This window comes from Canis aureus, chromosome 32 (genome assembly GCF_053574225.1).
Source record: "Canis aureus isolate CA01 chromosome 32, VMU_Caureus_v.1.0, whole genome shotgun sequence".
Lineage (NCBI taxonomy): Eukaryota > Metazoa > Chordata > Mammalia > Carnivora > Canidae > Canis > Canis aureus.
Window position 1 is genome coordinate 4,772,101 of NC_135642.1, and position 13,749 is coordinate 4,785,849.

Genomic DNA, 13,749 nt, shown 5'->3' on the forward strand with positions numbered 1-13,749 from the left:
GATTACTGAGTATAGTGAGAAATGGTACTGCAAAATCAGTGGTCATCACACAGTGGTGAATAGAATGCCAAGGAAGAGAGGGAACAAAGAGACGAATAAGAACATAAAGTGGTCGTGGAGGTGGTTTTGGTGGGAATGACAACTTTGGTCCTGGAGGGAACTTCAGTGGTCGAGGTGGCTTTGGTGGCAGTCGAGGTGGTGGTGGATACGGTGGCAGTGGGGATGGCTATCACGGATTTGGTAATGATGGAAGCAACTTTGGAGGTGGCGGAAGCTATAACAATTTTGGCAATTACAACAATCAATCCTCAAATTTTGGATCCATGAAAGGAGGAAATTTTGGAGGCAGAGGCTCCTAGGGAGGCCCCTATGGTGGTGGAGGCCAAGATTTTGCAAAACCATGAAACCAAGGTGGCTATGGCGGTTCCAGCAGCAGCAGCAGCAGCAGCTATAGCAGTGGCAGAAGGTTTTAATTACTGCCGGGAAACAAAGCTTAGCAGGAGAGGAGAGCCAGAGAAGTGACAGGGAAACTACAGGCTACAACAGATTTGTGAACTCAGCCAAGCACAGTGGTGGCAGGGCCTAGCTGCTACAAAGAAGACATGTTTTAGACAATACTCATGTGTATGGGCAAAAAACTCAAGGACTGTATTTGTGACTAATTGTATAACAGGTTATTTTAGTTTCTGTTCTGTGGAAAGTATAAAGCATTCCAACAAAGGGTTTTAATGTAGATTTTTTTTGTACCCATGCTGTTGATTGCTAAATGTAATAGTCTGATCATGACACTGAATAAATGTGTCTTTAAAAAAAAAAAAAAGAAAGAAAAGAAAAGAACATAAAGTTTCGGGCAGCCCGGGTGGCTCAGCGGTTTAGCGTCGCCTTCAGCCCAGGGCGTGATCCTGGAGACCAGGCTCCCTGTATGAAGCCTGCTTCTCCCTCTGCCTTTGTCTCTGCCTCTCTCTCTCTCTCTCTCTGTGTGTCTCTCATGAATAAATAAATAAAATCTATTATAAAAAGAACATAAAGTAAAAGGGAACAAGTACAACGTATGCAGAAGGGGAAGGACTAAATCTGGAAAGCTATGCTAGGTCCTCAATGGAAATCTATTCATAAGGAGCAGTGCATGGATGAAGGAATAATAATATAAATTAAGCAAATAATAAATTAATAGTATTAATTAAAATATATAATATAAAAATTTCAAGAGGAATACCAGGAGTTGCCTCACTTAAAACAAAATTAGCTATCATAACCAGGTCTTTCAAAACATTTGATTTAAAAAATTTTCCTTTGTATACATGGAATATTACTCAGCCATTAGAAACAACAAATACCCACCATTTGCTTCAACGTGGATGGAACTGGAGGGTATTATGCTGAGTGAAACAAGTGAATCGGAGAAGGATAAACATTATATGATCTCATTCATTTGGGGAATATAAAAAATAGTGAAAGGAAATAAAGGGGAAAGGAGAAAAATGAGTGGGAAATATCAGAAAGGGAGACAGAACACGAGAGACTCCTAACTCTCAGAAACGAACTAGGGGTGGTGGAAGGGGAGGTGGGCGGGGGCTGGGGGTGACTGGTTGACGGGCACTGAGGGGAGCACTTGATGGGATGAACACTGGGTGGTTATTCTACAGGTTGGCAAATTGAACACCAATAAAAAATAAATTTATAAATAAAAAAGTTTTCCTTATTGTGGCATCAAAAGGAATAATTGAGGGTGGTAAGGTCTCAATAGTCAGAAAAGCAGCTAAAGGCAGAAGAATTAGGAAATCTTTTTTTCTTATTTCTCGGATGAGTCAGAGTTCTTTGTCAGCAAATGCAAAGATTAAAAGACAGTGGCTGAAACTAAAAATGCCAGCTAAAGATGGCTTAAGTCAGAGAGTCTCACTCAAGGTGACTCTGCCTTCCCTGATACTTTGCAATGTCTTAGATATGTCTTGATCATCACAACGGGGAGGTAAATGCCATTGGCATCTAGTGGGCAAGGCCAAGGATACTACTGAACATCTTACAGTGCACAAGACTGCTTCAGAACCAAAGAATTATCCAACCACAAATGTCAGTAGTGCCCAGGTTGAGGAACCTGGCTAAGTGAAGAACCAGTATTTTTTTTAATTTATTTATTCATGAGAGAGAGGGAGAGGCACAGACACAGGCAGAGGGAGAGGGAGAGAAACAGGCTCCACGCTGGGAGTCTGACATGGGACTCAATCCCAGTTCTCCAGGATCACATCCCAGGCCAAAGGCAATGCCAAACCGCTGGGCCACCGGGGCTGCCTGAAGAACCAGTATTTCATAGTTGGCAGAAAGATGAGAACCAAGAACATATACTGAGGAACTGTTCAATTACAGCACAGTACAAATAGTATGGGTTTCACATCATTCAGATATAAACCTGTAGAATGTAGACTCAGAGAGCTAGCCCTGAAGTCAAAGGTCTGGGTTCAATTTCTAGTTCATTGACTTTCCAGGTACAAAACTCTAGGTAAGTTATTTATCATCTCTGTTATTCTGATTTCTTACTGCAAAATGGGATTGTGTTTACCATGTAATATTATGGGAAAATTTAATTAATTTACATAAATTGCTTGGGGATTACTAAATTTATCTGATCCTTGGTTTTCTCCTCTGTAGCTCTGGAAAATAATGATTTCCCTTTAGGTCTATTGTACAGATCGCTTGATATAACAAAAACACAAACATCTAATTCAATTGATGCTGCCTAGCAGGGTTTCAACAAGTCCAAGCTTTCTTTTCCATTATTTTTCAGATTTTAAAGTTATTATTTATCACTCACTAAAAAATCTACTTCATTTGTTAATTTATATACATTACATCTATACAATAAACATTTTCATTAAGTAGGGTTCATTTTACATGACAAATCCATAAATCTGAGGAAGAACAACTTTATTTTAGAAATGAGGAAAGCTACCTGGGTAGCTCAGTGGTTGAGGGTCTGCCTTCAGCTCAGGGCATGACCCCAGGGTCCCAGGATAGAGTCCCATATCACGCTCCCTGCAGGGAGCCTGCATCTCCCTCTGCCTGTGTCTCTGCCTCTCTCTGTGTCTCTCATGAAAAAATAAAATCTAAAAAAAAATGAGGTGGGGAAAACAGAAAGAATCACACATAAGATAAAGAAATAATATAATTTACAGTATATTTCAGAATCTTCTCAATTATTGTTCTTAATGGTATTATAAATACTGATTCATTATTGTTAATGAATTCACTTAATTTTTATGAATCACCTTAATTTTTTGCTCTGACTCCAGAGTCTGCAAAAGGTGTATGTGGACTAAATGTAGTTTTCTGAACATTCTAGCAAGTACAGGAAATGATTCTGTACTTGAGGGCTTCCCTGTATGGCATGTAAATTACATTGTAGGAGTGGAAAATATTTAGTTTTCCCTTCTTCCCTTCTAAGTTCTTCAGCTGATCTAATAATTAAATTGGCATATGACAGATTAATAGGAGAAAAGCGAATTTAATTTCGTATGCCTGGAAGTCCCATAAAAAATATGAGACTCAAAAAACTGGCCAAAGTAGGAAGGTTTTATATCTTTTTTAAAAAAATATTTTATTTATTTATTCATGACAGACACAGAGACAGAGAGAGGCAGAGACACGGGAAGCCTGACATGGGACTCAATCCCAGGTCTCCAGGATCACACCACAGGGCTGAAGGCGGTGCTAAACCGCTGGGCCACTGGAGCTGCCCTGGTTTTATATCTTTTAAAAAAGAAATAGTAAGTTTGTGAAGCATTGACAATACAATGAGGTTTGGGCTTAAGATATTAAATCAGTGAAGAAGTAATAATATTTGTTTATATGGACTTCTCAGCCCTAAACTCCCTACATTGGTGATAAGGATGCCTTCTAGCCTTGTAGTATAGGGAAGGTACCTTTCACATGAGACATTTATCTCCTGCTTTCAGGGAAACAAAGGAGGGTCAAAGTTGTTCTTGCACTGGCTATTTCTCAAGTAACTTTAATTCAAAATAATCAATATGCCAAAGTGATATATTTTGGGCTTGTATATTCTGCTTCCCTCCAACATCCATCTAAATGAATGGCTATGGTGATCAAAGGATATAAAGTTTCAGATATGCAAGATGAATAAATTCTGCAGATCTAGTGTGCAGCATGGTGACTTCAGCTAATACTATATTATATACTTGAAATTTACTATGAGTGGATCTTAGGTGTTCTCACAGGAAGGAAAGAAGGAAGGAAGGAAGGAAGGAAGGAAGGAAGGAAGGAAGGAAGGAAGGAAACTATTTGAGGTAATAGATATGTTAGCTTGATTGTCATAGTCACAACACACTGTATATGTATGTCAAAATATCACATGTATGCAACTTTTGTCAACTATAATTCAATAAAGCTGGTGAAAAAAAAGACTTGAGGGTGTATCCTAGGGACTTAAGAAGACTGGTTTCATGTATGAAATAAACAGGCAGTAAAAGATATTTGTGTCCTTACATGGGACTAAGATTACATAACATTCAGGTTCCTTACTAAAACTATAGTCAAATTAATTGTCAGAATATGGTTTCCTAAGAAAGCTTCTTGAAAGTTTTTCTGGTTCAATGAAATTAGATTTATATAGCAGAGCTGCATCCTTATAGGAAAAAAAAAAGAGATGCAGGATTACTTTTTAGGATTATTAGGATTATTCTGATTCCCCCAAAAAATATTTTTAGGAGTATAAGACATTTTAACTCAATTATTTTTTATCTCTTTATGCAAAAACCCCTACAATAACTATTCTTTCATCAGTTATAAAGATGTATTAATAAGGCCATTGATAATAGTAAAACAAGGAAGCATAAATTGGCCTAAATCTAATTTCTTCACAGTTTTATTGAGAAATAACTGATACACATCACTGTATAAGTTTAAGGTATACAGCACGATGGTTTGATTTACATATATTTTGGAATAATTATTACAATAGATTTAGTTAATACCCACCATCTTATACAGACACAATAAAAATAAAAGGAAAAAATTCTCCTTACAATTAGAATTTGTAGGATCTATTCTCTTAACAATTCTCTGGCCTCAGCCTAAGTTTGATCTGCAAAGAAAATGCATAAGAAAGTTTAGGTACTGCTTCTAAATAATTGAGTAGAAATTAGTTTTAGATAATTAAGGTAAAGTTATAATATGCATTTTAAGAAATTACATGATGAGTCACTGACAAACTGAGTTGTTTAACTATAGACCTGGATAATATATACCAGTATCTCTTAGTAGGAATTGTCTCAATTCTTTATGATTCCTACAATAGCAGTAAGGTAAAAATTTGTTATTATGGGGGTATTAACATATTAAGAACATCTATTGTATTATAATTATTTTGATACAAGAAAGTCATAAACTACCATTTTTAAACTTCAAAACCTTCCATAAAGTAGGCATTTTTACCCTCCTATCTTTTTTGACATGTAGAATCAAAGCTCAAAAAAAACGGTCTACAGTCAAACAATCAGTGTGACTTTACATCACACAATAAACACTAAGCCACAAATACCTCTTGAAGAGTTAAAGATAATGTTATACTTAAGGATTTACTACAGTTAATTATGGAAGATGACCACAAAAACAATATATGCAAATTATTTTTGCCAATCTACAGAGCCCACAGAACTGGCTTTGAGTGACTCTTCCTGTCTTGTGATCATGAATAAGTTCATAGATAAGCCTGTTTACTATTGTGTGACAGATTATTAAGACTATCCAAAACTCAAGGGGTTCTAATGAGAAGACAAAAAATTTCAGTGTTATTTAAACATTGTCCTAAGCTCCTTCCTTCTCTCCAGATATATTATCATGATCTCTTGACAATTTTTTATTCAGCAAATGCATATTACATCTGGGATCTTAGAATCTTTTGCATTAAAAGTCTGTGTGATTCAGAATTCTGATCCCTTCCTATTTCTCCTCCCTTAGGATTGTTGCAGAGCCTGTTTACAGCCTGGATCCATGGATAAGGTCAATTCTTCAGTGGTGTCTGAATTTGTATTGCTGGGACTCTCCAGTTCTCAGGAGCTCCAGCTTTTCTTTTTTGTTTTTTTCTCTGTGTTATATGTCATCATTGTGCTGGGAAACCTTCTCATAATCATCACAGTAACTTCTGATAACAGTCTGCACTCCCCCATGTACTTCCTCCTAGGAAATCTCTCCTTTGTGGACATCTGTCAGGCTTCTTTTGCTACCCCTAAGATGATTGTAGATTTCCTGAGTGAACATAAGACCATTTCCTTCAATGGCTGCATAGCTCAGATATTCTTCATTCACCTTTTTACTGGAGGAGAGATGGTACTACTTGTCTCCATGGCCTATGATAGATATGTAGCCATATGCAAACCTCTACACTATGTAGTCATCATGAGTCAAAGGACGTGCACTGTCCTGGTAATAGTCTCCTGGGCTGTGGGCTTGGTGCACACATTAAGTCAGTTATCGTTTACCGTGACCCTACCTTTTTGTGGACCTAATGTAGTAGACAGCTTTTTTTGTGATCTTCCTCGAGTGACCAAACTTGCCTGCCTGGACTCTTACATCATTGAAATACTCATTGTAGTCAATAGTGGTATTCTCTCCGTAAGCACTTTCTCTCTCTTAGTTGGCTCTTACATCATTATTCTTGTCACTGTCTGGTTTAAGTCTTCCGCTGCAATGGCCAAGGCATTTTCGACACTGGCTGCCCATATCACTGTAGTAATTTTGTTCTTTGGACCTTGCATTTTCATCTATGTGTGGCCCTTTACCACTTACCCTGTGGATAAACTTCTTGCCATATTTTACACTGTGTTCACTCCCATTCTAAACCCCATTATCTATACACTAAGGAACAGGGATATGAAGGCTGCCATGAGGAATATTATGACCTATTACCTGAGGCCCAAGAAAATTTCTGAAATTCCACTAGCAGTGAGGAGTTCTCTTTATTAATACACAATCCCTTCAAATTCCTCAAATCAATACTCTGTCTATAAATATTTTCAATGTATTCTTGTGCCATATCTCAACTATGATGGAAGTGATGAAGAAGATGAAATAGAGAATATCTGATGGATATTAACTAGGCCCTTTCCAGGTATCATCTAAGCAAAAGCTAAATGTAAAAAAATACGGAAAAATGTATCATGATTACTGGTTTTGGAAATAAAATGTAGAATGACTATATGTGGATAGTATAAATGCTTTCACTGCCTTAGTTGCAGGTAAATATGGCCTTAGTTGCTGGTAAATAGGAATATGATAGGGAAAAAATGAGTACCTGATTCTTTGGTGAGCATGAATTTAAGTATTTTTCCTGGTCTTATGAGTTTCCTCATTTATATGCCTGAAGAATCTAGATAGATAAATAATACTTAGGAATGTGAAACTGAATTTACCCACCCAGAAAATAGCCATTTCACTGATTTAAGTGTGTATACCTAAGTGGAGATTCTTAGATTATGAAATCCCTCCCCCAACATTATGCCTATCCCATATTGTTTCCTAATAACTAACAATGCTTTAAAATGAATTATACATAATCAGGAGCTTGCATTTTAAATCTTTCACTTAATGATCTTTCTGTGATCAGTTTACTCTGAAAACACAGACTCTTTAGCCCGTTCTATAAGAAGCTATGCAAGTCTTTGCATTGGGACCAAACATGGAGTTCTTAGTGACAATGAATCAATGATAAACATACAACTCAACTGTAACCTGGACACTGAAATACCTCTGGAGCTCTACCCTGATTTCTAGGGATGACTAGGGGATTTATTAATATTGATCAAAGTTTTTAGGTCTTTCCCCCCCCAAACTCCTCAATTCATAAAAGGCAATTAGACAGACATAAACATTACTCTCTCCTTTATGCCAAGGATAAAAACACTAAATTTACTTTTTGTTGTTTGCCTTCTTATCTTCCCAATTCCATCTCACCTTTTCTGAACCCAAACATAATAAAGCATCATTAAGTAAAATATTGAAAAAACCTTGGGAATTTCCCCTTCTCCCACCCCTCAATCTTTACTCTCTCCATAGCATTCTGGTTCTTCTGAGACCTGATATTCTTTGCTCTTTTCTACTCTCAAAGTTTACTTTCCATTAAGCAAAGCATAACAGTAATTTATACTGATGTCTAAATTTAAATACATCAGTTACCTCTTCCAAGAATATATACACACTTCTTTCTAATTTTACGATATAATACCATCAATAGTGAGAAAGGAGACTTCGCAGACTAGATGTAAAACAGGGGCACAAATAAGAGATCTTTCCGATGTTTCCTGACTCTATACCATGCAGGCTGCCTTGTATTCTATTCAAGGAATGAGGTCCAGCCTTATGATTCCTCTTCTTGAATAAAAGACTAAGCACTGCATGATTTTCTCTTAACCATCTGGCAGTACCAAAATATTAGGGAGGTGGAATTCATTAAAAGGCTTATTAATTTCATTCTTTTTTCAATGGTAGGTGATTTGATTATCCTACTATGAAACTGAATTTCTTGTTGGGTATTTTATAAAAATGTTATGTTAAATATAATAAATAGTGAAAATGAATGTGTTAAGAAATTCAGAAAGTATGTAATCTGGTTAACTGCACCAGTTATAGCTACTCAGTTACTCATAACATTCTTTGACTATGGATTTTTTTGAAAATATGATAAATATCATAAATCTCCTTCCCAAACAACAGCATAAACTCTTAAACATAAGATTGAATATACATTATTATTTTACTTCAAAAACCTATTTCATTCATATAAATCAAGCATAAACATAATTTATAAAACTATATCCTTTATTTTTAGGTGCAATTGTAAATAGGATTGACTCCTTAATTTCTCTTTCTTTGGTCTCATTGTTAGTATATAGAAATGCCACTGAGTTCTGGGCATTGATTTTGTATCCTGCCACACTGTCAAATTGCTGTATGAGTTCTAGCAATCTTGGGGGTGGAGCTTTTGGGTTTTCTAGTAGAGTGTCATGTCATCTGCGAAGAGGGAGAGTTTGACTTCTTTTTTGCCAATTTGAATGCCTTTTATTTCTATTTGTTGTCTGATTGCTGAGGCTAGGACTTCTAGTACTATGTTGAATAGCAGTGGTGAGAGTGGACATCCCTGTCGTGTTCCTGATCTTAGTGGAAAGGCTCCCAGTGTTTCCCCATTGAGAATGATATTTGCTGTGAGCTTTTCGTAGATGGCTTTTAAGATGCTGAGGAATGTTCCCTCTATCTCTACACTCTGAAGAGATTTGATCAGGAATGGTTGCTGTATTTTGTCAAATGCTTTCTCTGCATCTATTGAGAGGATCCTATGGTCCTTGTTTTTTCTCTTGCTGATATGATGAATCACACTGATTGTTTTACGAGTGTTGAACCAGCCTTGCATCTCGGGGATAAATCCCACTTGGTCATGGTGAATAATCTTCTTAATATATTGTAGGATCTGGGATCCCTGGGTGGCGCAGCGGTTTGGCGCCTGCCTTTGGCCCAGGGCGCGATCCTGGAAACCCGGGATCGAATCCCACATCAGGCTCCCGGTGCATGGAGCCTGCTTCTCCCTCTGCCTGTGTCTCTGTCTCTCTCTCTCTCTCTCTGTGACTATCATAAATAAATAAAAAAATTAAAAAAAATATATTGTAGGATCTTATTGTCTAGTATCCATGTTCATCAGGGATATGGGTCTATAATTCTCCTTTTTGGTAGTGTCTCTGTCTGGTTTTGGAATTAAGGTGATGCTGGCCTCATAGAATGAGTTTGGAAGTATTCCATCTCTTTCTATCTTTTTGAACAGCTTTAGTAGAATAGGTACGGTTTACTAAAGGTAATATAAATACAATTCATTAAAGTAATTTTAATTTTTTTCATTTCTACATTTTAATGAGAAGGCAGCTGGTTTTCAGTTTAAAAAATGTAGATTGTCCAATTTTCCTGCGCCATTTATTGAAGAGACTGTCTTTTTCCAGTGGATAGTCTTTACTACTTTGTCGAATATTAATTGACCATAAAGTCCGCTTCTGGATTCTCTATTCTGTTCCATTGATCTATGTGTCTGTTTCTGTGCAGGTACCACACTGTCTTGATGACCACAGCTTTGTAGTTCAAGCAGAAATCTGGAATTCTGATGCCCCCAGCTATGGTTTTCTTTTTTAAAATTCCTCTGGCTATTCGGTGTCTTTTTGATTCCACACAAATCTTAAAATAATTTGTTCCAACTCTCTGAAGAAATTCCATGGTATTTTGATAGGGATTGCATTAAATGTATAAATGACCTAGGTAGCATTGACATTTTCACAATATTAATTCTTCCAGTCCATGAGCATGGAACATTTTTCCATCTCTTTGTGTCTTCCTCAATTTCTTTCAGAAGTGTTCTGTAGTTTTTAGGGTATAGATCTTTTCCGTCTTTGGTTAGGTTTATTCCTAGGTATCTTATGCTTTTGGGTGCAATTGTAAATGGGATTGATTCCTTAATTTCTCTTTCTTCAGTCTCATTTGTTAGTGTACAGAAATGCCACTGACTTCTAGGCATTGATTTTGTGTCCTGCCGCACTGCCGAATTGCTGTATGGGTTCTAGCAATCTTGGGGGTGGAGTCTTTGGTTTTCTATGTACAGTATCATGTCATATGTGAAGAGGGGGAGTTTTACTTCTTCTTTGCCAATTTAAATGCCTTTTATTTCTTTTTGTTGCCTAATTGCTGAGGCTAGGACCTTTAGTACTATGTTGAATAGCAGTAGTGAGAGTGGACATCCCTGTCGTGTTCCTGAACTTAGGGGAAAGGCTCCCAGTGTTTCCCCATTGAGAATATTTGCTGTAGGCATTTCATAGATGGTTCTTAAGATGCTGAGGAATGTTCCTTCTATCCCTACACTCTGAAGAGTTTTGATCAGGAATGGATGCTATATTTTGTCAAATGCTTTCTCTGCATCTCTTGAGAGGATCATATGGTTCTTGTTTTTTCTCTTGCTGATATGATCAATCGCTTTGATTGCTTTCCGAGTGTTGAACTAGCCTTGTATCCCAGGGATAAATCCCACTTGGTCATCGTTAATAATCTTCTTAATGTGCTGTTGGATCCTATTGACTAGTATCTTGTTGAGAATTTTTGCATCCATGTTCATCAGGGATATGGGTCTATAATTCTCCTTTTTGGTGGGGTCTTTGTCTGGTTTTGGAATTAAGGTGATGCTGGCCTCATAGAATGAGTTTGGAAGTACTCCATCTCTTTCTATTTTTCCAAACAGCTTTAGTAGAATAGGTATGGTATCTTCTTTAAACGTTTGATAGAATTCCCCTGGGAAGCCATCTGGCTCTGGACTTTGTGTCTTGGGATGTTTTTGATGACTGGGATCATTCTCTTACACCATATACAAAAATAAACTCAAAATGGATGAAAGATCTAAATGTGAGACAAGATTCCATCAAAATCCTAGAGGAGAACACAGGCAACACCCTTTTTGAACTCGGTCACAGTAACTTCTTGCAAGATACATCCATGAAGGCAAGAAAAACAAAAGCAAAAATGAAGTATGGGGACTTCATCAAGATAAGAAGCTTTTGCACAACAAAAGATACAGTCAACAAAACTAAAAGACAACCTACAGAATGGGAGAAGATATTTGCAAATGACCTATCAGATAAAGGGCTAGTGTCCAAGATCTATAAAGAACCGATTATATGGTCTCATTCATAAAAAATAGTGAAAGGGAATAAAGGGGAAAGGAGAAAAAATGAGTGGGAAATATCAGAAAGGGAGACAGAACATGAGAGACTCTTAACTCTGGGAAATGAACAAGGGGTGGTGGAAAGGGAGGTGGCGGGGGGGTGGGGGTGACTGCATGACGGGCACTGAGGGGGGCACTTGATGGGATGAGCACTGGGTGTTATGCTATATGTTGGCAAATTGAACTCCAATAAAAAAATGTATAGTGCTCTTTAATGGGGAAAATATATGCTCCCTATGATACTGAATTAGACTTTTATCTTAATGGAATCTTTGAAATTTAATAAGTATTAAGAAATAGAATCAGGAGGCCTCTGGGTAGCTCATTCGGTTAAGCATCACACTCTCGATTTTGGCTAGGTCATGATGTCAGGGTCCTGGGATCCAGTTCAGCCAGGAGTCTGCTTCCTTCCCTCTCCTGCTGTCCCTTCCCCCATTCACATATGTGTGCTCTCTCTAATAAATACATTTTAAAAAAGAACTGGAATCTGAACTCTCAAAACTAGTATTTACAGAAGAGGAAATGTTTGAGTCAAAGAACCCAAATTTTCCCAAATTCATTGAATTTTTTCCCAGGTATCACTTATGTTCCTTTTTTAAAAAATTATTTTATTTATTTATTCATGAGAAACACACAGAGAGATGCAGAGACATAGGCAGAGGGAGAAGCAGGGAGCCTGATGCGGGACTCGATCCTAGCACCCAGGTATCATGACCTGGGTCAAAGGCAAGACTCTCAACCACTGAGCTACCCAGGTGTCCCACTTATGTTCCTTACAAACAAATTACTTTTGCAAGGTCTCATTCAAGATAAAATGAAATGTTATTTATATTTCAGTGAAGTTCTTCCAAAGAATGCCTGGAAGGCCAGCAAGTTTTCATGTAATAGAGAAAAACACATTTTTTTTTCTCTTTAAATACTTTTATATTTATTTATTTATTTATTTATTTATTTATTTATTTATTTATTTTATAAATTTATTTTTTATTGGTGTTCAATTTGCCAACATATAAAATAACACCCAGTGCTCATCCCATCAAGTGCCCCCATCAGTGCCCATCACCCAGTCACCCCCACCTCCTGCCCACCTCCCCTTCCACATCACTTACCATCAGGGAAATGCAAATCAAAACCACAAAAAGATACCACCTCACACCAGTGAGAATGGGGAAAATTAACAAGGAGGGAAACCACAAATGTTGGAGAGGATGCGGAGAAAGGGAACCCTCTTGCACTGTTGGTGGGAATGTGAACTGGTGCAGCCATTTCGGAAAACTGTGTGGAGTTTCCTCAAAGAGTTAAAAATAGATCTGCCTTATGACCCAGCAATTGCACTGCTGGGGATTTACTCCAAAGATACAGATGCAATGAAAAGCCAGGACAGCTGCACCCCGATGTTTATAGCAGCAATGTCCACAATAGCCAAACTGTGGAAGGAGCCATCGAAGGATGAATGGATAAAGAAAAACACATTTTATTCTTAAATCTTGGTATAATCTCCTGACAAGCTGGATATTCCAAGTCCTACATTTTGAATGTTGATGAAATTGACTATTTTCTTAGACACAATTTCAGAGCTGTTAGAAGAATTTCTAGCTAATGCATGCCAAGAAAAAGAGCAATGGTCACAATAGTGTGTGGAGTTTCCTCTCATCAAAAGAGTAGCAAGAGCAGATAAATTGCTAAAAATGAAATATTCCATTTAATAAAAACGAATCATATTTTTCCCTCTGTGTACTTCTTGACAAAGCAGCTCTATAGATTTATTAATTTTATAATATTTGCTGTCTCTTGACATCACGTCCACCCTTCATTGGCCTGCTTTATGATACCATACCTGGACTCAAACCTTTTACCTTTGTCAGGATAGGATGCTTGATAAATGCTACAGAAAAAAGAGGCTTCTCTTCCCACTTCCAGTGTCCTTAATTTCTTTCTCCTACAGTGCAGCTGCAATGGCCCACCCAGTGGCACTCAGCCTCCAGCAAGTTTTGTTG

General features: G+C 37.4%; 1 protein-coding gene across 1 annotated transcript; it reads left to right on the forward strand.

Annotated features, from left to right (window-relative positions):
* The first annotated feature begins 6,001 nt into the window (after positions 1–6,001).
* On the forward strand, positions 6,002–7,148 carry LOC144303610 (olfactory receptor 4K5). The gene has a single exon (XM_077882067.1). The coding sequence runs from the start codon at positions 6,004–6,006 to the stop codon at positions 6,973–6,975; it is 972 nt and encodes a 323-aa protein (XP_077738193.1). The 5' UTR covers positions 6,002–6,003; the 3' UTR covers positions 6,976–7,148.
* Positions 7,149–13,749: the final 6,601 nt, after the last annotated feature.

What these genes read in the sequence shown, in the direction of transcription:
- LOC144303610 (XM_077882067.1), top strand. Translation starts at nt 6,004, where the DNA reads ATGGATAAGGTCAATTCTTCAGTGGTGTCTGAATTTGTATTGCTGGGA.